This window comes from Trematomus bernacchii, unplaced genomic scaffold, assembly GCF_902827165.1.
Source record: "Trematomus bernacchii unplaced genomic scaffold, fTreBer1.1, whole genome shotgun sequence".
NCBI classification, from domain to species: domain Eukaryota; kingdom Metazoa; phylum Chordata; class Actinopteri; order Perciformes; family Nototheniidae; genus Trematomus; species Trematomus bernacchii.
This window is the reverse complement of record NW_022987869.1, coordinates 2,354,048-2,380,778: the sequence shown is the minus strand read 5'-3', so window position 1 is coordinate 2,380,778 and position 26,731 is coordinate 2,354,048. Positions and strand designations below refer to the sequence as shown.

Sequence of the window (26,731 nt, the reverse complement as noted above, 5' to 3'; positions counted from 1 at the left end):
TACATTTTAAAGTTGAATGCAGTTTGAGAGCAAAAATAAGAGGCTAGAAATAATGTTGTGCTCATAGCAATCATTAAATCATGGATGTATAGATATGAATGATTATGACAGCAAGAAAGTCACACCCACAGAGCGAGCTGAACGAGGGAGCTTTATTTCAAGAGGAGTCTGAAAGGGAGCAGATCACTGCATCATTTCCAAAACAGTTAAAGATGTATGCTCGTGCTTTTTCCAATATGACTGGCTGAAATGTTTGGATACCCCAACATGTGTGGCTCCGTAGCGTATTAGCTACATAGAAATAATAGACCAAGCCTTACATGTTAGGAAATGAACCAATGGCCCATAATGTGACACACCCACATGTTTTGACACAGCAACACACAAATGCTCACCTCTTTCTCTCGATGGAAGCGCAGCTTCAGCAGGCGGGACTCGGGTGCCAACAATTTCTCAACGAAGGCCGCGGGCAGCCTTGTGTTGATCTGGTCTATGATCTGTAAGACAATGCAGTCAAAATGACATCAATCTACAGTTTGGTAGAGAGGAATAATATACAACCCACGAGAGTAAACGGTACCAAAACAAACCTTTATAGATGTAAAACTCCAAGAACAACAAATAGACTGGAAAACTACACTGTCAATACAAATAAGCTTTATGAAACTCGCTCAGTGTGAAACCACAGTGTAATCAGATCAAAGTGAAACCGGTGTGATCAAACTCTTAAAGTGGCGTTACCAAGGTGACGAGGCTGAGCACTGCCAGGTTGTAGTCAGGGCCGCAAGCCTGACAGCAGTCCAGCTGGTCCAGGCCGTAGGTGAGGATGGCCTCCATCAGCAGGCCGTAGGGCTCCACACTGGTCAGCAGCACCCCCACACACTCGTTCCCCGCCGTGAGGACCAGCTCAGAGAACTGGACCTGCTTTGCCGTTGACACACAGGACAGAACCCGGCTCAGAACCTGAGGAAACAGAACAGACCAGATTCAGATACCATGACGCTGAAATATCACATTAATAACAAATGTAGAAGTGACCTGTAGCAAATGATAGAGATAAACACATGCGTTCATGTGACTGGATCTGCTTTTCAGAACATCTTTTATAATATTAACTCTGCCCCCCCAGGTTGTTGGAGGTGTAGCTCTTACATCGTTGACGTAGACCTCATTGATGGGGGGTCCTCTGAAGGGACTGAATCTCTCTCCGATGCTGCGGACCACCGTACTGAAGACCCTCAGCAGAGCTGCCAGTTTGGGCAGAGACACTGAGGGAGGGGGGATGTCTTCATCCAGCACCTCCCCTGACATCACATGGTTCAGATCCTGAACAGAGCACACAGTCAAACTCTTCATCAACTCCAACTGGCAGGATGTACAGCTTTTACACCAGAATATCACTTTAACATGACTTACTCACAGAGCCAATAAAGTGGTGCAGAAATGAATCCTAAAACCCATAAATACCTATACAATTTATTAATATTGATACATTTGTCTCAAATTACAATTTGTATTTGGCTGTAAAACAATAAACCATAGAGCAATAAAAAGTGCTTCACAACAGTAGAGTATCTAAGTGGCAGAACAGCATTTTGTCCAGGAGCTTCATGTAATGCGTCACCTCTGCATATGCTTCCATATCCTCCAGGAACTGTCCCAGCAGGGTGGTGGAGAAGGTCAGGTCTGCCACCCAGAACTGCTCCAGACTCTGTAACCAGCCTGAACACACACAGGGGGGGCAGAGGGGGGACATGAGCTACTGGACTGCCATCTACAGCAGCACAATGTTTAGCACTTCTGTGATGGTCAGATGAAGTGCAAGTAGATTAAACCATTAATCAATGGATATCCTCGTTTCATAGTATATTAAAATCAGAACTGTCTATTTCATCTATAAACAATGCTCTTTTCCTGTTAAGCAGATATATTTTTTTGGGTCATCTATTAAAGATAGCTTATAAAACTGAGAAAAATAATGAAGTCCTTAAGCAGCCTGTGTAGATACTGGCAGTGTTGATGACTTTAAAACAGAGCTTACATGCCTTCCCTGTAGACAAGCCCTTAAAATCAACTATTCAGTCAATTCAAGCCACAGGCCGGTAGACAGAAATAAACAGGTTGATTACATTTCATTGCAGAGAAGATGTATGGAGTAAAAACAAAATGTCAATCCAACTTATCCCATGAGAACTTATCAAAGTTTGAACACCAAAAAAAGTTTAGTGCAAATGATAAAACCCCACTGACCTGAAACCTGCTGAGTGAGTGAGTGTTTCTGTGTGTGATCAATGTGCCATCCCACCAAGATGTCCACTGTGTCCTGTGGAAAAACAGAAAAAACCTTAGTTAACCCCGTGTGCCTAGCTGACACTTTTATACAAAACGATTTACAGTGCAATCAAACATAAAGATACAAAATCATAAAGGCAAAAACATGAAAGTCCATTAGCTTTCAATAAACCAAACCTTTGTATGTACTGCTGCTTTGGCTTTGAATAACCCAAACCTTCCAAGGCATACATTCAAACAAGATTAATGGTGCAGGTGAAACGGGTGTTTTTTAGGTCTGCGATAAGACTTTCTGCTGCCCTGATATCTACGTGGAGCAACATACATATCTAGGCTCTTTGTTTTGTTTAAATGTATACCCCGTGTATCTAGGCCCTTTTTGTTTTGTTTTATGTATACATGTCACACTGTAGGACTGCGGGAAACGATATTTAGAGATTTCTGGATGTATAACACATGTAGAATTTTTGACAATAAAGCTGACATTGACTTTGATGCGCTCCGTGGTGAAGCACTCACTCTGAAGTTGGTGCTGAAGACGTGCGGGTAGCAGCGCGCCACCTGCAGGATACACTTCACGCTGTGACAGAGCAGCTCCGGAGTGTCCACGTTCTCCAGGATGGACTGCAGGTTGCTCATCACCAGCTGGAACACACAAAACACTCCCATCAAACCTTCTGCAGATCAGAGAATGATATGGGAACAGAGCGCGGCTCAGAGCCTGTGGGGTTACCTGCATGACGTGAGAGAAGGCCTTCCTCTCCCCGGCGGCCTCCAGGGCGCGCTGCGCTGCCACCAGGTACAGCAGCTTCACCTCGTCCCGGGTGCCCGTGGTGAACTTGAGGAAGAGCCACTTGAAGATGCGCTCGGCCTCGTAGCTCAGCACGGTGCAGAGCAGACCCAGGCAGGCTGCGGCGTCCTGACGCAGCTCCCACAGCAGCTTACTGCTACACAACAACACCGGGGGGGAGTCAGTTAGAGACAGAATCACATTAGGGGCAAGGAGGGAGGAGTCACTCTTACAATGAAAAGGGAGACATTCCAATAGCATAACAGCACCAGTCCAGAGCTCCATCTTACCTCTCATTCAAAATGTCATTCAAGGTGCTGAGGATGGTGTCCAGCTGTTTGACCAGGGTCTGTGGAGACAACACAAAGTATGAGAACAGGTCCGTGTCAGTACTTTCAACACATTTCAAAAAGGATATTCCGGTGTTTCTGATCCTGATGCATTTCCAAATTGTCGCTGTGTAACTATTAGGGGTGTTGAAGTTCATCCTGTCTACGATGCATCGCGATGCGGACGTGGATGATTCTGCATCGATAGAACATAATCGATTATAGCGTAGTAATGTTGCTTCCAGATTTTCCGGCCGTGGCTGGACAATGAGTTTTCTTTGCTTGGTTTTTTCTGTCACACGAATATCAAATCGGTCGATGACGCAGAGATCAGGGAACAGACGTGACAGCGGCTCAGCGACACCACACACGGAGCAGCTTTATCCACCAACACAATCAACACCAGTCCAGAACCAACAGCAGAATGACCCGCTCTGACTCAGTCCAGAACCAACAGCAGAATGACCCGCTCTGACTCAGTCCAGAACCAACGGCAGAATGACCCGCTCTGACTCAGTCCAGAACCAACAGCAGAATGACCCGCTCTGACTCAGTCCAGAACCAACAGCAGAATGACCCGCTCTGACTCAGTCCAGAACCAACAGCAGAATGACCCGCTCTGACTCAGTCCAGAACCAACAGCAGAATGACCCGCTCTGACTCAGTCCAGAACCAACGGCAGAATGACCCGCTCTGACTCAGTCCAGAACCAACAGCAGAATGACCCGCTCTGAATCAGTCCAGAACCAACAGCAGAATGACCCGCTCTGACTCAGTCCAGAACCAACGGCAGAATGACCCGCTCTGACTCAGTCCAGAACCAACAGCAGAATGACCCGCTCTGAATCAGTCCAGAACCAACAGCAGAATGACCCGCTCTGACTCAGTCCAGAACCAACAGCAGAATGACCCGCTCTGAATCAGTCCAGAACCAACAGCAGAATGACCCGCTCTGAATCAGTCCAGAACCAACAGCAGAATGACCCGCTCTGAATCAGTCCAGAACCAACAGCAGAATGACCCGCTCTGACTCAGTCCAGAACCAACAGCAGAATGACCCGCTCTGACTCAGTCCAGAACCAACAGCAGAATGACCCGCTCTGACTCAGTCCAGAACCAACAGCAGAATGACCCGCTCTGACTCAGTCCAGAACCAACAGCAGAATGACCCGCTCTGACTCAGTCCAGAACCAACAGCAGAATGACCCGCTCTGACTCAGTCCAGAACCAAGTTTGCCTTCAAGTTTGTGAAGGCAGGAAGAAAGCTTCCGCGATCACCGTCTCCTCTCTGTTCCTCCAAACCCCCCCCCCCCCCCTTGAAAAGAATGAGTGACAGGCTTTATTATTCATTTAATCCCTGATTGAGATATGATGAAGCTAACTTAATCTCATACATTCATTGGATTTATGTAACAGTGAGACAGAGAATGTAAGTGTGCACCCACATGCACTATTTTTGTTTTTGTTTTGTTGTAAATACTCCTGTTGTCTGCTGTGTTCAGACTTAAGTCCTGTGTGATGCCACATTCAGGACATTCACTGTCCTCTCTTTAACAGAAGACCGTTGCTAGAAGCTGCAACTAGACTGCAGAAGTATTAGTTTTTTGTTTTTGAGGATGGAACTAGGCCTGTCGCGATAAGCAATTAATTGATTAATTATCGTACGATAAATAAAAATGAACTCGATAACTTTTCTGACCTCGATAAATTGCCGTTTATATGCGTGTTTGTTTACATAAGGATGTGACCAGCATTTTTGCAAGGCGCGCTGTGGCTGCTGGCCAGGCGCGCCGTGAGGGGCGGGGCTCACACACAGCCAGGTCAGAACACTCCGCGTGCAGCAGTCAAATTAATAATAGAGACAAGCAGGAGACAACTTGTGAATTACTCGAGGGGAATTTGAAGTTAAATGGAATTGGTTGCAAAACCTAATACCATCTCCGGTGTGGGAATATTTTGGATTTAAGCCAAATCAATGAGGCGAACCTACGGACTTCAATGAGCCGGGCGGTGTGTCGCATTTGTTTTAAAAAGGTAGCAACAAAAGCTAGCGATACGACCAACCTTAAACTGCACCTGAAACACAACCTACCCATTCCGTTTTCCCAGCTGGTAGCAAACACGGCAGCTGGAGATGGAGAGCCCCCACCTTCCCGACAGTTTACAATCAAAGATGCATTTGCCTGACAATGCAAACATGTTGGTGTTCCTTGCTCGAAATCTTTGATTGATACAGATTTGGATATGGCCTGTTGAGGTTTTTTGTGCTTGTGAGACAATGTGTGCTCATATTTATTTATTTGTAATATATATATATATATATATATATATATATATATATATGAGAGAGAGAGAGAGTTGACTTTTCTTTTCTTTGGTCCACTCATTGTTACAGATGCAGGTTCAAAGGTGAATTAGGTTCGAAGGTGAATTATTGCGTCATCGTTTGCGTCATGACGTAACCGTTTACGTGCCTTCTTATGACCCACACAGCGTTTTACGTCGCTGATTTTCTCCGCAACACCGCTCACAACAACATCAATAGAGGACTGCGTCGGGTCGTTTTTAATCATACGAAGCCAGAACTACTTCTCAAACTTTATACCTTTCTCCTGAGTGCCGTGGTGCATTGTTTATTAATGTGGTTCAGCTGCATTACTGCCCGCTGCAGTGCTGCTCGTCTACCGGAGTTTATTCTCCCGTTAACTCGCGGCAGCGGCCGCTGTAAAGTTTTCATTGTCTGACTGTCACACAAGCAGCTGATAAATATCCCCCATCCCCATCAGTGAATGTGTTTTAGTCTGAACGCTGTTTGGCATCACAACGCTGTTATGAAAGTTTCTCTGGCATTCTACAGGTGATGTTGGCATAGCAACCAAAGCTAATCAAACTATCTTGACTACTTGTTGCTATCATGTTGTGGCATAAGCCGTTTTCTACACGCATATTTTACCGGCGTAGTTTTCGTTATGATTTTACTTGTGATGGCCACATGTAGCCCATGTATTGATTCTATCCGATAGCTGCTATAATACAAAACAACAGGAAAACGTCTGCCTGCTCTTAACAATGGTCAATAACAATGAACGGATGGTCATTAAAGTAAGGTAAAATAAACAGAATCACACTCAGCCTGGTTAGTGTTGCCTGACTTTATACAAGTATTTTTATAAGTGTGTGGTTGCGTTCTAGTCACTTTGCTCAGCGCTACTGCTTGTTACAACTTGTATTCGCCGTACTCGCCATGAACTGTTATTGCTCAGGTTAATCTCGACCCCATCCAATGTAAGCGTGACGTATTTGGTGCTTGGATCTTGCCGGGTTGCCGAGTGGGGCCAGCTGAGAAAATAGACCAGACTCCAGCAAAGGTAAATTGAGTCTAGAGTGCGCCATCTAGTGGGATCAACTGAAATGCCGGGTATTGCAGGAAAAAGGCAAAATGAATGCGGTCTTTACTATAATTTGGACAATTTTGTACCAATATTCGGCGGGCCGGATTCAAAAGCCCAACGGCTAACCCAAGGGCCGTATATGGCCAACGGGCCTTAGTTTGCCCATGCCTGGGCTAGACCTATACAATTTATTTATTTATTATGGTTTATAATTTAATGTCAAGACATTTATGTTATTGATTTCTGACGCACTTTCTAAATAATAAAAAGGGGGTTCATATGTATCTTACTGCATGTATTAATTTATGAAAAAGAAGTCATGTGCAATAATATAGAAAATTGAGGATGCAATGCATTGTTATGAATCGTGATATCGAATCAGTGACAGGATAATCGTAATCGAATCGTGAGACCAGTGAAGATGCACAGCCATAGTAACTATGCTACCTTTTTCTGCTCCATTGTAAAGATTTAGGGAAAAGAGGACTCTCGTGAAACAGTATGGATTGGAAATGCCATGTGACGAATGAGAGATTGCAGAAGATAAATCCAAACAGAGTGTTTACAGTGTAGTGCAGTGACCACATATTTGTGTAGGTCGACACAGAAGTTAGCATCTCCCTGGTTCCCCCAACAGAAAGAGCAATGGGATTTTGGAATATTACAGAAAATAAGATATGAGGCTAACAAATGTTTATGATACTTACACTTCACTTATTTACGCCACTTTGTGTATTTCGAAGCAAAAATACAAATGCTAGATGTTAAAAGTTGTAAGCTTGTGTTAACCACAGCACAGATCTTGCTTAAGACCCCATTTACACGCAAACGCAAACGCATACGAAACGAAACGCAAACGAAACGCAAACGAACCGAATACGATATCAAAAAAGTCTTCCGTTCACACGAGACCGCTCGGGAGCGCTGGAGACGCTGTAGTACATATGCCGGGCCTGTAAGTGGCGCTGTACTTCCGCACGAGACCGCTCGGGAGCGCTGTAGTACATATGCCGGGCCTGTAAGTGGCGCTGTACTTCCGCACGAGACCGCTCGGGAGCGCTGTAGTACATATGCCGGGCCTGTAAGTGGCGCTGTACTTCCGCACGAGACCGCTCGGGAGCGCTGTAGTACATATGCCGGGCCTGTAAGTGGCGCTGTACTTCCGCACGAGACCGCTCGGGAGCGCTGTAGTACATATGCCGGGCCTGTAAGTGGCGCTGTACTTTCGCCACAAAACACACCAAAAGCAGCGAAGAAGACCCCCGAGCATGGTTGCCCTTCTGTTTATGCCCCGCGGTGGATTCAGGAACATGTAGTTCATGTAGTTCTCCATGTCCACTTGTTGCTGATGGTTGTGGTAGAGGAGCTGTAGATTTTGCACTAACATCTGTAGCATGGTCAGTAGCAGTAGCACTAGCAGTAGCTACTGACAATAGCTACTGACCATGCTACAGCAGTGAGCAGCAGAGGTGGGGAGAGGCGGGGCTATGGCTTCATCGTTATCAGGAAATGATCGTATAGGGCGTTCACACGGAGCCGTTGGGCCCCCCAGAGCGTTCCGTTTGCAGATCTACCCACCTTGGGACCCATTATCGTTTGAGGGGTCTGTTTCCGCGGTTCCGTTACGGCCTCGTGTGAACGAACGGGCTATACGAAAGAGAAAAGTAGCGGATACAACCGTTTGCACATAAGGCATCTAACCAAAAACGTAAACTTCGAGGCGAGGGAACCGGAAGTGGTAAAAGTGACGACTCATTTCCGGGTTTTATGACAATTTAACAGTATTCACTGGAGGTTGTTTCTCTGATGTTAGCAGGATGGGGGACTGACCACTTTGCTCTCGCTGTGACTGATCAGGTCCTTCAGCTGTTTGAGGGTGGCCAGCCTGCGGTCGCGGTCGTCCTCCCTGGAGACTCTGCGCAGGAGGTTGGCCAGCCGAGACTCCTCTGAGATAGCCATCCCTCTGTCTGCAACAACAACAACAACAACACAGCATGTCAACAACTCTGCAGGTTCATCCTCATCATTTTTATTCTGTCACATGAACCTTAACATCAGGAAATATCATTATAATCGCTAAAGGAAATACAAAAATATTGTTATCGGCTATTCAAGTGCACTGATCTTCAGATCTGGTTCAATCCCCACTGCAGTCAGCATATGGCTGTGTCCCTGGGCAGACACCTCACCCCAAATACTGCAGCTCCTGTGGGGACTGCCCACAGTATGGAGTCGCTTTGGGTAAACGCATCTAACAAAGTGACATATAATGTAATGAACTAAAAAACACAAAGTAACTACACGGGATATTGCTCATTTCTCATGAGTAATTCTAATGTGGCCTTGATTGTTGACTTGGATTGCACAGATTGCAAATTTCATAGCAGATAGTATTTTTTTTAAGTTTAACAATTTGGGTGATGCCAATACACCTTACTCTATTTTTCTTTGTAGTTAATTCCCCTTTTGTGCCAGTGAAACAAAAACATATTTACTATAAATATTCATCACACTTACTTTGTACAAATTCCTGAAATTAACTTTTGCCTTCTCATTGAGAAGATTTAAAGTATCAACAGTCAGTGGTGACTTTTTTTTTGTCAATCAGTCTATTAATACCCATTTATTAAAATAAGAAAACTTATAAATATACAGAAGAATCTTTTAGTTTGTGAATTTTAGGTAAATGGAGAATAAAGATGAACGGAGACTGAGCGCTCACTTTTCAGGTCAACACACATGAAGTCAGCGGAGGCCAATCAAGTTACATTTGATCCCCCTCAGTCATTGTTCTAATCCTTCAAAATTAAAGACCAACTTGAGATATTGTCGGTCATTAGGGGTGTAACGGTTCACAATCATTTCGGTTCGGTACGTACCTCGGTTTTTAGGTCACGGTTCGGTACAGCAGAAAAAATTATCACAAAACATAAAATATTTTTGGGGTTTTTTAATTATTATTAAACTGTGAATAATGTATTCACTCAAATAAATACAAAATATAATAAAAATAAACATTAAGGTGCAGCATTTCGATGAACTGAAATAATCTGTATTTGAACTTTACTGTACTAGTACTCACAAAACATAATATTTGTTTTGGGTTTTTAATTATTATTAAACTGAATATTCACTCAAATAAATACAAAATATAATAAAATAAACATTAAGGTGCAGCATTTCGATGAACTGAAATAATCTGTACTTGAACTGTATAGTACTAGTACTCACCTAAGCTGCCAGCTTGACATTAGGCTTGTCATTGTATTTTCATGTTTTTTTTAAGAAATATTAACTTGTCCACATATTGCTTGCCGAAAGGGCAGATCTGCTGGCACTAACAATGTCTCCTGCTGTGGAGAACACCCTCTCGCTAGGGACAGAGGTAGCAGATTTACTGACTAAATTTGAACGCATCCCTGTGACCAGCTCTCATAGTATGCCTCTCGTCCAATTAAATGACTTGGTCGCTCTATGACGCGTTGAACCCAATGGGAGCAAATTACACTGAACACTGCGACGCAGCACCTGAGATTACTTCCAAAAAGTTGTTCACGTTCTACGTTATATTTGTTCGGTACACACGTGTACCGACCCGAAGGGCCCATACCGAATATTTTCGGTACGAATACGTATACCGTTACACCCCTATCGGTCATTAATTTAAAAAATGTGTTTATTAGCAGTCACATGGCACCGCTAGACACATAAACATCCTCTAGTGCCATTGGTGCATGTCACCTTATTTGCCCATGTGCAGATGAGACAAATGAAGCTTGAACGAGCTGATGCTGATGTATGGTGCATCGGTACATCACAGATTTGACATATGTTGGCAATTTGAGATTTACAGGGTTAGGGTTACTGTGGTACATTTGTCAGTAAAGATTAGCCTCAATATGCAGGAGTAGATGAACATATCTTAGGCCATCTGCAGCCCTTATCACTGAATCATATGTTAGAGCATCGATCTGTCAGAGAGCTTACCCTGCGATTTCCTCATGTCCTTTGAAGCTAAAGCACGGTTTCCATGCTGAAACGGAGTCAAATCTGTAGTCACGTCATTTGGCCTCAACTCTTGCCCCACCGACTTCCAACCAAATGTAGTATCACAGACACCCGGACCAGCGTCATATCCATCTGAGGAAAACAAGGGGGTTAGAACTGTTTATTACATAGGAAGCTAAAAAAGAAAAACAAGGTTAGAAGGATATTGGACTCAGGCCTCACCCTCGTCCTGGTGTGCCTCTGCAGGAGCGTAGGCATCGCTGGGCACGGCGGGCTGGTCGGGGCAGCTGGGGGGCAACACGTCATACACCGCTGCTGAACCGAGCTCTCTGGACTTCACTCCGTCCTGGCTGGATGACACACTTTCAACTCTGAACACAAAGAGAGATGAGAAAGAGAAATCCTGTCACTGAAGTACCGGAATGGCTTCACAAAGTGTTTCACTGCTAGGTCATCATCTATCAATGTTTTTAATGATTTACTCCACAACTGAATAGGGGAGGAATCTGAGAATTTTACAAACACCTTACCAATACTGATTTCAGATCTCCATAACTTCATTCAGAATACATTCTGGATTTACAAGCTAAGGGGCGCCAGCCAGGTACCAAAAAAAATATATATATATATATATATATATATATATATATATATATTTTAATTTTTTTTCCTATACATTAAAATAATAATACGTGGCGCTCGCGTCATCGCAACGGAGGAGCACACAGCCTCTGTGAGCGAGCGAGAGAGAGAGAGAGCACACCTATCTATTTAATATAGTTGTAGAAAATAAAGTAAGAAATCATTCCAATGTGTACTATAGGACAGTACAAAAAAAACAGTTTAAAGGGAAGTGATTAGTAAAATATGCATAAATAAAAAGAAAGAATGCCAACTAGGTAACATAAGATAAGAATACACAAGTTTAAATGATTTGTTATTGGTTGTGATCATATTCTAAAGATGTTTGGATTATTGAAAAGTATACATCTCCCTTTCATCTGAGTGTTGAACTCATATGAAATCAATCCATAAATTCATTAAGCACCAGATTGATGCATTTAACTTCAACATTTAAAAAAAGATCTTCCCGGGGGTGCATGCCCCCAGACCCCCCTAGACGATGTGAGGTCCACCCCCAAATAAAGCAGTGCTGTAACCAAGTTTCCTTAAAGCACTGGAGAATAAGCATTCTGCTGCAATACTACCAAAAGAGGAGCCACTACTCATTAGAACATTGTACTGGCGCACAGCTTTTAAATGATTATTTATTAAAGGGTTTTCACCCAGTCATAGTTTTCTGGAAGTCCGTACAGTTCAGTATGAGGGTATTCCCTACCATTGCTGTAACACTTTTTCTGATGACAAATATGCTTATCTGGAAAGAAATTAAACAGAATCTGAGAAAAACCCCATTTCATAAAAGGCGCTACATCTTCCTAAACAAGGTTTTCGCACATCACTCGTTCAGATTTTTTGTTAATATTTTCTAGAAAATGTGGTTGTTCCTGTCTGATCACTGCCTGATCACTACCTGCCACACTGTGGCTCTGAACTGAAAGTGAAAGCAGCCGATGCCACATCCTCAGTGGATTGTGACTGAAGTCATTAGAACTGATAGAAGCTAAACTACACAGCAGGGAAATCTCAACTATGAAATGGCAGGTTTCTGTTTTATAAATTCAGCAATTTACTGATTTTTTTGTTGCCTGACAAACGGCTACAGTATCAGAAAGCGTAAACATTCAGAGTCCAAAAGTCAAAACTGAGAGAACAGCAAACACTTATCTCCCAACAAATCATAAAAGCAACCATATGGCATCAAACGTCTTAGCTTATATTGTTCCAGTGAAAAACGACCCAACACAAATCTATTGAACATGTATATAATAATACCTTATTAATAAATGCCACTTGAAAAGAAACAAAATCATCTGTTGACTTTATATGATTCCATTAGTTAATTTGCTTAATTTAAAGTGTTGCTAAACTAAGAGACACAGGGAAATGGTATTGTTTTTTCCCACTCATGTGTTACTTAAATGATGCATCCAACAGTTTATCCACATGTGTGTATGCAAGAGATTTTTCTTCTCGTGCCTTATGTATAACATTTCCAGAACAATGAAAACATATTTGAATTGCCGATCATGAAATGTAGGATCAAACGAACAACGCCACTAATAATAGGTTCCTACTATGTTGCTTTGTGAGCAGCATTACTCATGTACACATTTGTCCTGCTTAGTAAACAGGCCAAGGAATGTATTTGTTTTAACATTCCTGCTTTGAAAAGTGAGGGGGACGTTATGAGATATATATATATATATATATATATATATATATATTCCACTTGAACCTCATAATTGTGTAATCAAATGTTCAAAGTACCAAAAGTAAACAATGCATGTGGGTACAGTAGCTGCTTGTTGGTATTACGGTTACAATTATGCATCTAACCTTAAGTTCTGGCATTGTGTTAAACAGTGATCCTAAGGTTTAGGCCCTTGGTCAAAACTTTTTACAAATGCAAGGTTTATACCAAGGGCCCGGGTAAAAATGATTTATGGTGCCTGTATCTGCATTATGCAGTTCTTTAGGTAATAATTTGTGAAACTTTAGTTCCACTATAAATTGTTTGAGAATGTGTGCACTGTAAGCACAATGTAATCTCAAAACGCCTAGGTCATATCAATAGATCTTTCCCAAGAGCCTATGTGTCAATGGGGCCCCAGATTTGGTAACGATGCAGGAAAACAAGAATTTGGGCCAAAGAAATGTGTAATTAAACTAAATTTAGACACACTAATAGTGGTCATAAAGTGAACATGGGGCATTGAGGGCCAATGAGCGACAGGGGCCCCTGCTGCAGTCACCCCGCTAAAAACACATGATGTTACAGATGTCGTGAGGCACGTTTACACATGTGATGCTAACACAGAAGCCTAATGCTTCAACCAGACATTTATTATCAGCTTAAAAGGCTGACGGAGTACAGTTTTAATCACACCGTGTATACATATATCCGGAAGTTCTGAAGGAAGTTGATAACATTGCATTATGGTGGCGTTTTCCCTGGCTAAGTGTTAGCCAGCGCCAACAGTATCGTGGTGATGCTAACTAGCTACACTAACACAGCTCATTAAGAATAAGTATCACCTTGAGGTTAATTCATAAATTAATATTGGGTTATCATTGCGGTATATGAGACTTCATTTTTGCCAACATGTCAATTATGTCAATTAAGTGAGTTAGCAGCATGTAGCTAATCAATGCTAAGCTAGCTTTAGCGCCGGGCTCAACAGCTTGCAGCGTGTTGTGCTATTGTGACAATACAGCGGTTAAACAGACATTTAGACAACGGTGAGCATTTAATGCTTTAGTCCAGAGACACCCAGTATTTCCATCCCATTACTCAATTGAGCAACACAGCATAGGCCCATAAGGTCCCCGCTGTATTGTAGCTAGCTTCCTCCGGAGGTGAGCACCAACCTGGGCTGCCAGTCACTCCAGTGTGGCTGCAGTCTGTGGGCAGCGCCGCTGAGCCGAGACCCCGGGGCTTTGCGGCTCATTACCTTTCAGAGAGCTGCATGACCCGCCGGCCGCGGTGACCGTGGAGCTCCTCAGGGTTACTTTGCTCTAGTATGTCTTGTCAAGTCTCTAAAATCGGTTAGCAACTTGTCGTTATGGCTAGCTTATGGTAGTGTTGTTTGCTCTTCTTCGCTGCGGTTTTACGGCAGTGGACCGCTGCATTACTGCCATCTTCTGGAGGTAACGGTTGTTAGCCTCCAGCCTCTTATCAGCCCTGTTCCTGTGAGGGGATCAAATCAAGGTTTTGCCTTGTCCACTTTCACCATTCGACTGTTTGCCCAAATCTTCTAATTCCTTTTATCCAGTGGTGGAATGTAACTAAGTATGTCTACTCAAGTGCTGTACTTTTTATATAGTTTAGGGCAGTGGTTCCCAACCTGGGGGGCGCGCCCCCCTTGGGGGGGTGCCAAAGATCGCAGGGGGGGCGCCAGGTTTGATTTGATTTGAGGCCAAATATCATATTTAGATTAAAAAAAAAACTAAAAAAAATTCTTCACATATAATTGTAACGCAATACATGATTGTCACTAAAAGCCTTGTCTCTACATTACAGTAACATATAAAAAATAATTAATTAATTAATTTGAATAAAAATTCAAGTTAGTAGCTATTATAGGCATAACAAGACAGAAATGTATAATTCTTTCTTTAATAGAAATGTTTCTTCTGCCCGTAAAGTGTCCAAACCAGGCTTTTCTGGATAAGCGCATTTTTAAAACATATTGTCCATGCCGGTTTCAGATTATTTGTCACAGTTGCTCCGATCAGATCGGTCTCCTCCATTTTGTAGATTATTTACGACTTTTGTATCCACATAAACACATCGGCAAAATCCGGCTTACTTTGAGCATGTGTTTTAAACAGTTTAATCCCTTTGTGAATTGTTTCCACTTGCGCCGTCCTTTAATTTCTTCATACAGCAAGGCAAGGCAAGGCAAGGCAATTTTATTTATATAGCACTTTTCAGCACGTGGCGATACAGCGGGAATCCAAATGAATTAATCCTGAGTCCAATAACCATCAAAGTCACTCCAATAGTGCTCCTTGATTACGCTTTCATCCTCCTTTAACAAAATACTTCACATTCATCCAGTTTGTGACAGTAGTTGTAGCATTTTTTAGACTTTTAAACTTCCAACAGGAGTCATTTGGGGGGGCTCTTGGGAAAAAAGGTTGGGAACCCCTGGTTTAGGGGATGTGCATTTGTTACAGCGAGAAAAGAGCCAAAGACAGCTTAATATGAACTAAGAAGCATGCATTAAAAAAAAATTAAAGATACAAAGATTACACAATTTACAAAATAGAGGTGGTAGAAGTACTCAAATATTGTACTTAAGTAAAAGTAGAAGTACCAGAATGTAGGAATACTCTGTTACAAGTAAAAGTCCTGCATTCTGAATGTTTCTTAAGGAAAAGAACAAAAGTATTAGCATCCAAATATACTTAAAGTACCAAAAGTAAAAGTACTCATTATGTTGATTGGCCCATTTCACAATCATATAGCCTATATTATATGTTTTGACATTAATGTGTTTATCAAGCTGGTAAAGATGGAACACATGTTAATGACTTCATTTACTGCAGGGTAGTGTGCATTTAATCCAGGTGTAACCAAAGTCTTGATCATATTTATTACTGATATGAAAAGTAACGGTACTACATAAATGTAGTGGAGTAAAAGTACAATTTACCTTTGAATTGTAGTGGGGTAGAAGTACAAAGTAGCAAATAATTTAAATACTCAAGTCAAGTATAAGTACCTCAAAATGTAACTTAAATACAGTACTTGAGTAAATGTACTTTACTTTGTCATATGCTGTACACACGGTAAAGCCTGTGAGACACATGTGTAATTTGTAATAATGGGCTATATAAATAACATTTGAATGATTTTTTGATTGATTTGTATTAACACTGTGAACTTGCAAAGTAACTAGTAATTAATCTTGTCAATTAAATGTAGTGAGTAAAAAGTACAATATATTTTTCAAAATAATAGTAGAGTATGAAGTATAGCATAAAATGGAAATACGGTAAGTAGTACTTGAGTAAACGTATTTAGTTACTTGCAATCCCTGCCTTTAATTGCTGAAACTAACATGCACATGCTTTTAGGTAGGTCTATCTGACAGAGTTCATCTGATTTTTTTATATAATTTAATATTTGTATATAAAACATTAGAATTTACAATAAAGAGATATATAAAATAAAATAAATTATAAAGTTTAAGTAAGAATGTGACTACAAAACATAGCATGCATATTACAATATACGTTGTGTTAGCATTAATAAGTCATATTCATGGTCCCTATTAATATAGTGTTCCCTAATGAAATCAGAAATGTTATTACCGTCACTCGTCTGCTTCAATTTTAAATGAGCAGCATATTCACAAACATTTTGAAGAATTATTGAGTAAACCATGTTTAGTGTTGTTATGGTTTAGCCTATTCTAATCAAAATAAGTCAACAATGTCATGCTGTGTGTCATGGTTAGTTGCTTTTTATAGCCCTATAGTTCCCATGACATTGTGTTAGGGGTCCGAGCATGAGCATACATATCTCCGTAACCCAGTATCAGAAATGTAGTGTTTCATGTGATACATGTGTGTGCTGTACACACTGTAAATACCACATATTTGTGCTATTGGGTTATATAAATAAAATAAGATTATTTGATTGATTGAACACCATAACCTTCAAAAATAAAGATCTATTAGATTTATGAACTTGAATATAGTCTTTGTAAAACACATGTTCATGAATGCATCGATTTAAAAAGAGGTTTGTTTTTATTTGTTCAGTATTTCTTTATTGGTTAATGTTTTTGTGAAAACCATAAATGAGTCTCTACTTGTAATATACCCTTAAGTCTGTTTTATTTGTAGATCATGAATTTCAATCTGAGTTGAATGAGTTGTGTCCCTTAGACCTACTGCTAAATACTCAAAGATAATGAGGCAATAATGGGTTCCTTTCTTAATATATCTAGATGGTTGGAAAACAAATCATAATTGTTCATATTTTATTGCAGTCATATCTCCCCTGGTGACACACTTTCTCATACTGTAGACTTACTTATTTTTGCCTTTGGTCTTCTTCTGCAGCAACCATATGCTAGGCATGACTGTGTTCAGTTAAAACACTTCATCAGGCAAAGAAAAAACAAAAAAATAGTTATATACGTTTTACTCTAATCTCTCTCTAGGTCGTCCTCAGGCGAGCCCTCCATCGTCGCTTCCAGTCATCCCGGTTCTCCATACATCTGGCCAGTTCATTGGTACTTTGTGCTCCTGGGTCATTCTTGAGTACTCTAATGAGATGAAGCAAAGCCAAAGACATACGGTATCTCCTTCTCCAGCACCTGGACACAGCAGGAACCTACGCCAGGATCCTGTTTGTGGACTTCAGCTCCGCCTCCAACACCATCATCCCGGCTCTGCTGCAGGACAAGCTCTCCCAGCTGCACGTGCCCGATTCCACCTGCAGGTGGATCACAGACTTCCTGTCTGACAGGAAGCAGCACGTGAGGCTGGGGAAACACGTCTCTGACCCCGGACCATCAGCACCGGTTCCCCTCAAGGCTGTGTTCTTTCACCTCTGCTCTTCTCCCTGTATACCAACAGCTGCACCTCCAGTCACCAGTCTGTCAAGCTCCTGAAGTTCAGACGACACCACGCTCATCGGACTCATCTCTGGTGGGGACGAGTCTGCCTACAGGTGGGAGATGGACCATCTGGTGACCTGGTGTGGGGAAAACCACCTGGAGCTCAACGCTCTCAAGACAGTGGAGATGGTTGTGGACTTTAGGAAGAACGCAGCCCCGCCCGCCCCCATCACTCTGTATGACTCCCCAGTAACTGCTGTGAAGTCTTTCCGCTTCCTGGGCACCATCATCGCCCAGGACCTCAAATGGGAGCAGAACAGCAGCTCCCTCATCAAAAAAGCCCAGCAGAGGATGTTCTTCCTGAGGCAGCTGAAGAAATTCAACCTGCCAAAGACGATGATGGTGAACTTCTACACCTCCATCATGGAGTCCATCCTCACCTCCTCCATCACCATCTGGTACGCTGCAGCCACAGCCAAGGATAAGGGCAGGCTGCAGCGGGTCATCCGCTCTGCAGAGAAGGTGATCGGCTGCAATCTGCCATCCCTCCACGACCTGCACGCCTCCAGGACCCTGAGGCGGGCAGGGGAGATAGTGGCCGACCCCTCCCACCCTGGACACAAACTGTTCACCCCCCTCCCCTCTGGCAGGAGGCTGCGCTCCATCAGGACCAAAACCTCTCGCCACCTGAACAGTTTCTTCCCCTCCGCTACCGGAGCAAGGATCGGGACCCCCCACTGACTCTGACTATTATCCACCCCACAAACATTATGCACTACATTAATCACCTCATGTGAACAATATCTTGTTCATCCTATGACTGTCAGTCCTGCACAAACCTCCGAATTCTGCACATTGCACATAGTAACTGCACATCAATTATTTTTATATTATATTTTTACAGGTATTTCATCCATATTCAATGTAAATATTGCTATATTTTAATGTTATTTTAGTTTTCTTGAAATAGATGTTATCATTGATTAATTTGTGTGTATGTTTATATATGCACCAACAACACCAAGACAAATGTTGTTAACCTACTTGGCATAAACCTGTTCCTGATTCTATCTCTCACACAGAGGGGAAGGGAATCAGGATGCAGTTAAGCCTGCAACCACCAGAGGGACTCCCCTTCAGCTGAGTGGAGCACCTTCTGTGGCCTGAATCACTAAACCAATGCAGAGCCACTTCTGGTTGGCACGGCGGCCGGATTTCTTCACTATAATTGAATGAAAATTAAGATTTGTTTTGACTCCTTTTCAATGTCACTTCATTTAGCATCACTCAACTTCAGTTCTGGGTTGTATCAATTGTCAATTAAACGCACATTGTGTGAGGAGCAGAGATTGTCGGATGAAATATATATGATGAAGGTTGAGGATTCAGCTCCTGAGGGGGTGAAGGATGGGGACCAGATGCATTTTGAAGTGGGTCATTTTGCCCTTTAATTAAGCGCTGTGACTCCAGAGTAGATGGTTACACATTTAGCCAATGCGTAATGGACAGTTTAGTTCTATCTTTCAAGTTGAATCATATCTTAGCCCCTGCTAATGATATCATAAGTGCATAGAGGTGTTAGCTGTTTGGAAAACACTTTGAGTTGTGATTTAATAATAAACTTGCCTGAAGGGTCAGTATTCCATATATGATTGATCAGAGACAGAATATTATTTGTATTATATACAGACTTAAGTTTATGAAATAGCAGCACATCTTGCTCTTAATCAGACAGTGGACTGGTGAAGAGGTCAATGAAGTATAATATGATATGATTATCAGCATATAAAGTGATTTTATAATTCATTTGATTAAATGCCTAATATGCTGTTATCTTGCTGTCTGGATGTAGCCAGAGCAAAGAGTCTCTGGCCTCCTGAGCAGTGAGATAAGGTGCCTTCAAATCTCTGGATCATATCTTCATGTACAGGACACTTACTGTTTGACATAAAGAATAAAGACCACATTAGGTACGTTCACACCGGAGTACTTTGGTGTACTTTTCCCACAATAGTTCATCAGAACTACGATATATTTGCGTTCACACCAAAAAGCCCCAGGAACTAAAGTAGCTCAACTTAGTTCTTCAGACCCGCTTTTCAGGCCCTGCTAGAGAGCAGGGACTGTCGTGGGAGAAAGTAGTTCGTACGTCTGATTGGCTCTGCGGAATGCAAACCACGCCCGTTTGACTCTGAATTTTTTGTTGTAAGCGGCCATTGTATTTCCTCGCTACAGCACACCCGAAGAGATTCCTTTTGTGAAAGCAGTTATTATAGCAACACTAAATAAATCAATTGGAGCGGTGGAGTGATGAGGATGTGTCTGCGCTTCTGGCGATTTACTCGGAGGACGCGAAGCGCCACATTCAGAAGCTTCTACTGAATGAAGTTTCTGTGGCTCAGCAAAGTTAGCAGACCTGGCAAAGTCATGTCGGGACGACTACGAAGGTAAAATAAAATACATGCACTGCACTGTTTTAATCTGCACAATACTGGTCTTAGATGTACTTTTATTTGCTCAGTAGATCGAGCTAGCCATGCTAGAACTTGCTAACGTTAGGTCCAAGCTGGCTAATAACATCTAGCTAGCTAGCTATTCTCAGCCGTCCCCGCTATGAACACGTTTTGACTTGTGAATAAGTGTGCAATGTTCTGTAATTTGCTTCACTAACTCATGGCACTAATCGTGTGTTTCAGGCGAGGTGTTTCTCTCAGGATTAGAAACTAGTTTTCCCCTCCGGGATAAAACGATAATATAACGTTAGCAATTAGCATGCTAGCTGGACATAATGCTACCTCTGTGGCTACACTGAATGCATAGAGGTAAACAATAGATTGTAGTTGCTATAATTTCAAGTAATTTGCAACATTCATTCTACATGTTAATGGTAAAAGCTTAAACAGTTGATTACCTGCATGCCACAAAGACTGATGTTCTAATATTTTTGCACATTTAAGTAGAAATGTAATTGAAATTCTATTTACTGCCTAAACATTGTTCCTTCTCATAGTATTATCCTAAATAGTTTGACCTTGTTTCCTTAGAAGGCTTCTCAGACTACATGGAGGATCCCTCAGAGAAACACAGTTTCCACGTTCAGTTCCCCCCCGCTGAGAGTAGGCAGCTCCACACCCTGCGCCCGGTCAGCGGACACCATCAGGACCACTATCTGATCACAGAGGATCCCATCCTGACCGCTGCTGCCATACTGCAGCAAACAGGAGGGAACGGAGGTGAAAACACACTTTATACATTTAGATATGTGGAGCACAAAGAAAAGTGTTGAGTTTAACTATAAAAATATTAGGTTCAACTAACCTAATACCGTTATATGAACTTTGCTGTGTTTTCAGCATAGCTTTGTAAAGGTAACATTTAGCAGCTAAACTGTGGATAACAAGTAAACCACATTGGTTTGTTATTCAATATGGCCGCCAAAAGCTTTTTGAATCATTACATGTCACTTGTTAGACGCTTTTATCCAAAGCTTATACCTACTCAATACTGTGGGCAATCCCCACAGGAGCACTTTGGGGTGAAGTGTCTCGGGGACACAACGACATGCTGACTGCAGTGGGGTTTGAACCTGTGCTCCCCTGATCCGAACACCAATGCACTGCGCCACACGCCTCCCTATCATGTCCTGAGAGCCCTCCATCCCCCAATTGCTAGTGCCTTCACCATTTAAAATGTTAATAGTCAAATCAAAGGTGTTCCCCGTGTTCCTCCTGTTGTGTGCCTGCAGAGACAGACTCAGAGGTGGAGATCGCCCACAGTGATGACTCTGACGTGGGGGGCTCTCTGTTATGGGCTGCTCCCCTTCTGGTATTTGGACAATGTTGTGTCGTTGTTGCGATTAAACTGATCTTGTATCTTGCATATTTCACCTTAGGAAAGTGGGCACGCGATGACAGCTTCCTTGACACCATCATGGCGATGGACCGCCGTGCCATGGTCAGCAAGGAGAATGAGGACCTGCGTGCCAAGGAGATGCACGACGCACGGCTGCTGCATTCACACAAGGCCCCCCACAAAATACCTTTCAGGCTGGGCTTCTGGCAGTGCTAAGCGAGCTGATTAAATCCAACAGGCCTTCAATACAAAAATTAAGAAAAACTTGTCGTCGTTGATAAACTGTACAATGACTTGTTGGGAGGCGTGTGGTGCAGTGGTCTGGTGCGTTGGTGTTCGGATCAGGGGAGCACAGGTTCAAACCCCACTGCAGTCAGGATGTCGTTGTGTCCCTGGGCAAGACACTTCACCCCAAATTGCCTACACCTGGGAGAGTTCATTTTGTATTATTGTGATTATATATATATATGCCACTGTTATTATATTGTTTTGATACTACTGACACTTATTGATCTGCTGCTGATAAATAAAAGAGAACCTACATTGCGATTAAACAGAAAATGTAGCTTGCTTATTTCTCCTGACACTTTATCTTTATGGTGACCTGTGTAGCATCCTATACATCACATGTAAGTGATTATTCTGATACTATCATGACACCATGAAACTGGCGAAGCTTTATTTATTGTGTCCCACCCCATATATGTGTCTTTGAAAAAGATCATTCATTTGTATTTCAAAATGGCGTCCATCAACACAAACACTATTTATAGAAAGATAAATGGTTAAGTTTGTAATTAACAGTGTTGTGAGTTCAATATTTTAATTAATTATAGTAAGGGAACATAGGAGGATATATAATAAAGGTGTTAACTGCTGAGCCTATTTACTGTGCAATACTACAGACATGTTAGTGGTATTATTTCTTATCTAACTCTTTCCTATGGTCAGACAAATCAGAAGTCATTTAAACAATTTGAGATTTTGTTCTTTTTGTTTCTCAATTGATTTTCCAGAATATGCACCACCTAGGCATAGACTTTATATCACAAATAAATGAATGACATGTACTACAGTAATTGATTATATTGATATTGCCTACTCAGATATAAATGTGTATAAAATGAAATCAATTCAAAGTTTCAAGCTGCTTTTAATGCAATTCATGGCTGCAGGGCAAACGTCCAAAATCCTTATTCTACAATCATTTAATCAAGACACTTGTGTATATTTTACTTTCATTTGTAATAAACAAAAAAATATGAATGGTTGTCATCAAGCTGGGTCGCCGGTAAGGCAGTCCATTCCTCCCTGTACTCATCACCACGACGCTCACACAGGTTATGCAATACGCAACATGCTGCCACCTGGATTTTGATATTGTCCATGTTGCAGTCGTTTCGCTTCATCAAGCACCGCATATCTGGAACACATACAAAGACACAAATTAGCCCGACATAACTCCATAAATCCTACATTAGATAGTATTAATGTGATTTACTGAACGTACCATTGCTGTTCTTTGGGCGTGATAACGGTCATCATCCTCAGCTGACGAAACATGTCCATAGCGTGTGCTTGTCGCCGTCCAGTCCTTTTGTTAAGGCTTCTTAACCGCGATCTGTATTTGTGGCTGAGTTATGGGCTTAAATAACTCAGCACCAAAACCACAACTTCAGTCAACTCCATAGCGTGTCTGACTGAGGTCGGAAGGTAAACAGAAGCATACAGCGGAAGCGGAATTTTTTTTTCTTCTTCTCTCGGTTTTTTGGCGGATTGCAACTTTAAGGTGCATACCGCCACCTACTGTACTCGCCGTGAAGTTGTTTGCGGCCTGCCAGGAAAACCAAAGCAGAAGAAGAAGAAGTGACGTCAGCGGCTCATTTGCCTAATCCACCCCCAGGAACTCATTTTGGTGTGAACGCGATCTGCTTTAGTTCGTCAGAACTAAAAGAACTCTCATGAACTAAAGTTCTCATGAACTACTGTGGGAAAAGTACTTGGTGTGAACGCGCCTAATGACTCTGCCTCTACAGCTGAACAGATGACTTACTCACATGTCTCAGGCCATATTCATGCAGAAACAAGCTTTTTTAAAACCTGTTTTTGTATTTAATTTACACCTTCTGACCAGCATCAGCTTTTTGTGGATGAACAATGTGAAAACACAGGTTTCATAATGTGTGGATTGGGAACTTCTCTAAAAAAGCTGATTGATTATCGTTCAATTCCATACATATGGCCCATGTTTCTCTACGTAAATAGCATTAAAGAGTCAACTCTGTGGCTCTGGGTGTTTCTCAATGTCGAGGACGCTTCCTTGGTAGCACATGTCTTCCGAATCAGGTCCTTCAGAAGCGAGGCAAGAATCCTTCCTAGCCTCGGAAAACGAAGAATGGTGGAACAGGCTAACAGGTGTGCAGGTGTGCGTGATATGCGAGGCCCCGCCTTAAGCGATTTCCGCCAAAGATTTTGGAAATTGGTCCGTGCGCAAAGCATTGTGGGGATTTTAAGACCGCGGAGGATACACATGTGCAGCCTCGAAATTCCCCGCAACGAAGGACGCCGGCCTCGGTAGAATTCCAAGGATCCTGGACATTGGAACAGTCCTTCGGCGGGACTCGATGACGTAGCATCCTTGAAATAGTGGCTCTGGAGGAGCCTTCCTCGACATTGAGACACCCCATATCTGTTTACTCATCGCCTATCACACATTACATATGCTGTCATCTTCCTGTTGTATACACTGTATGAGCAGAGGGCTCACTCACATGTGGTACGTGAGGATCGGCTGGGAGTGTATGATGTCATGTATTCACATACTTGATGACTAGCTTTTACATGCACTTTAGATATGCATAATATGAATACGTCTTCCCACTCGTAAATTGTATCAACTGAACTTTGAACCTTGTTGCATTGTTTTTCCAACTTCTGTTTCCAAAATCGATAATGATGATCAAGACAAAGTTGAAAAGCTTCAACAAGCAACAACTTCTGCAGAGGAAGATCATGTGAAATAGAGAGGTGCAGTGATGATGTATTCTTTGAGGGCTACTCAGAAGTTAGCGTCACAAAGCTCCCTCGACAAAAAGCAATGGGATTTTCATTTTGAAATATTGCATAAAATCAGTTTATGATACTTACATGTTTTGTTCAGCGGGGTAATTTCCACATATTAACACCACTTTATGATTTTCTTTAAGCATAAATGCAATCGGCAGAAGTGAAAAGCTTAGTCACATGGCTGCACACCATCGCTAAGCTAAAGGCGGCTAATGTTCAGCGTGAGGATGTGGGCATTTACTGATGCATTTGATGTAGTAGAACAAAATGGGAAATTCTCTTTAGCTTGTGTTAACCTCAGACCTTATTTGAGGATAACAGCCAAATACATGTTCAAATATTCACTGACATATTCCGCTTCCCGCGGGCAGTGAGACTGTTAAAAAATTGAACTGTTGAAACAACTTAAAAACATTCTTCAGCTACTCAATAATATGTATCTAATACCTAAGATATATATATCATTCCAATAACTTGTATATAGACTCGTACTGCACTATTCCACATCATCACTTTATTTTATAACTATTTTTCTTTTTCTATTGCTCTTGCTCTTATTGTTATTATGTTATTATGTTTCATTGTTCGAGAAGCCTGTGACATAAGATTTTCAACTACATAATTACTCTGTAGCTATGTCAGATTGACAATAAAGAACCTTGAACCTTGAACCTTGAACCTTGACTTTCACACCAGGAAACCGGAAGTGGTTGAATGCTAACACATTTCCGAGTTTTAGGACTCATTCCTGCACTACTTTGTGGATCTTGAGGTGAGAGTGATCACGGTACGTCCACACAGCAGCGTTACAAAAATCTTGGAGGTGGGCGTATCTGAAGCTTGGGGATTTTTTGCGAGCAACGCGACCAACAACCAATCACATGAATCTCCCGCCCCCGACATACAAAGCAAAAAAGCCCCGAAGTAAACTGGATATAAACTCCCCAAACAGGCGAAAACCTACCACTGTCTCTGCCACCTCCCTCCATGCCTGGCTCCTCCGGTTTGTATCCCGGTAGGTAAATAGGGACTGGTCATAAAGCACCGGGTGATTCCCTACCGCTATAATTAATTTCTCCTCCATTTTTTGGAATATGAGGAAATGACCTGCGGTATGTCTCTCCCAGCTTACACGCGGTTTGATTGGCTAGCGCTTGTACTGTCAGATTTGCATAAACGGGATTTGATTGGCTGATGCTTCCACCTCAGCTTCAAAAGTTGAACATTGCTCAACTTTTGAATCCTGAGATGCCTGGAAATCTCTGCTTTGCTTCCCACAATGCAGTTCGGCGAAAAGTGAGGCAAAGTGACGTCACCCCATTCAAAGTGAATGGGCAGAAGCGTTGGAAGATTTTTTTAACGCTGCTGTGTGGACGGGCCGTCAATGTGAACGTTTTATCAATCAAAAGTCTAATTATGAGGCAGCGGCAGAATAACGAGGCTCAAATGTCCCAACATTTCAGTTTTATAAGGTCTCGATACTTTTTACATTACATTACATTTAGCTGAGGCTTTTATCCAAAGCGACTTACAATAAGTGCATTCGACCAACAAGATATAAACTAGAAGAAAACAGAATCATATAAGTACATTAGGTTTCATAGAGCCAAACCATTTCAAGTGCTACTCAACTGGCTTTAGATAAGCCAGTCCTTTATTAGTATATAAGTGCTCTGTTAGAAATTCTTTGTTAGTATATGTTATCTACGTCACTTGGTTGTATTTAACTGCTGCTAATTTTTGAGCCATGGTTGTTAGTTATTCGTCTTTATTTCAATGTTATTGCTAATGTCTGCTATCCTT

The 26,731-nt window shown here is 42.1% G+C and overlaps 1 protein-coding gene across 1 annotated transcript in view; it reads right to left on the bottom strand.

The window, feature by feature from the left end:
* smg1 (SMG1 nonsense mediated mRNA decay associated PI3K related kinase) overlaps positions 1 to 14,543 on the bottom strand; it is a 60,142-nt gene extending 45,599 nt beyond the window's left edge. The window contains 12 exon segments of the mRNA XM_034113789.1: positions 396 to 497; positions 742 to 963; positions 1,153 to 1,326; positions 1,625 to 1,722; positions 2,251 to 2,323; positions 2,812 to 2,937; positions 3,026 to 3,239; positions 3,373 to 3,431; positions 8,634 to 8,770; positions 10,791 to 10,943; positions 11,034 to 11,182; positions 14,304 to 14,543. Coding sequence (XP_033969680.1) covers positions 396 to 497; positions 742 to 963; positions 1,153 to 1,326; positions 1,625 to 1,722; positions 2,251 to 2,323; positions 2,812 to 2,937; positions 3,026 to 3,239; positions 3,373 to 3,431; positions 8,634 to 8,770; positions 10,791 to 10,943; positions 11,034 to 11,182; positions 14,304 to 14,383 — 1,587 coding nt within the window. The 5' untranslated portion in view covers positions 14,384 to 14,543.
* Between the last annotated feature and the right edge of the window lie 12,188 nt (positions 14,544 to 26,731).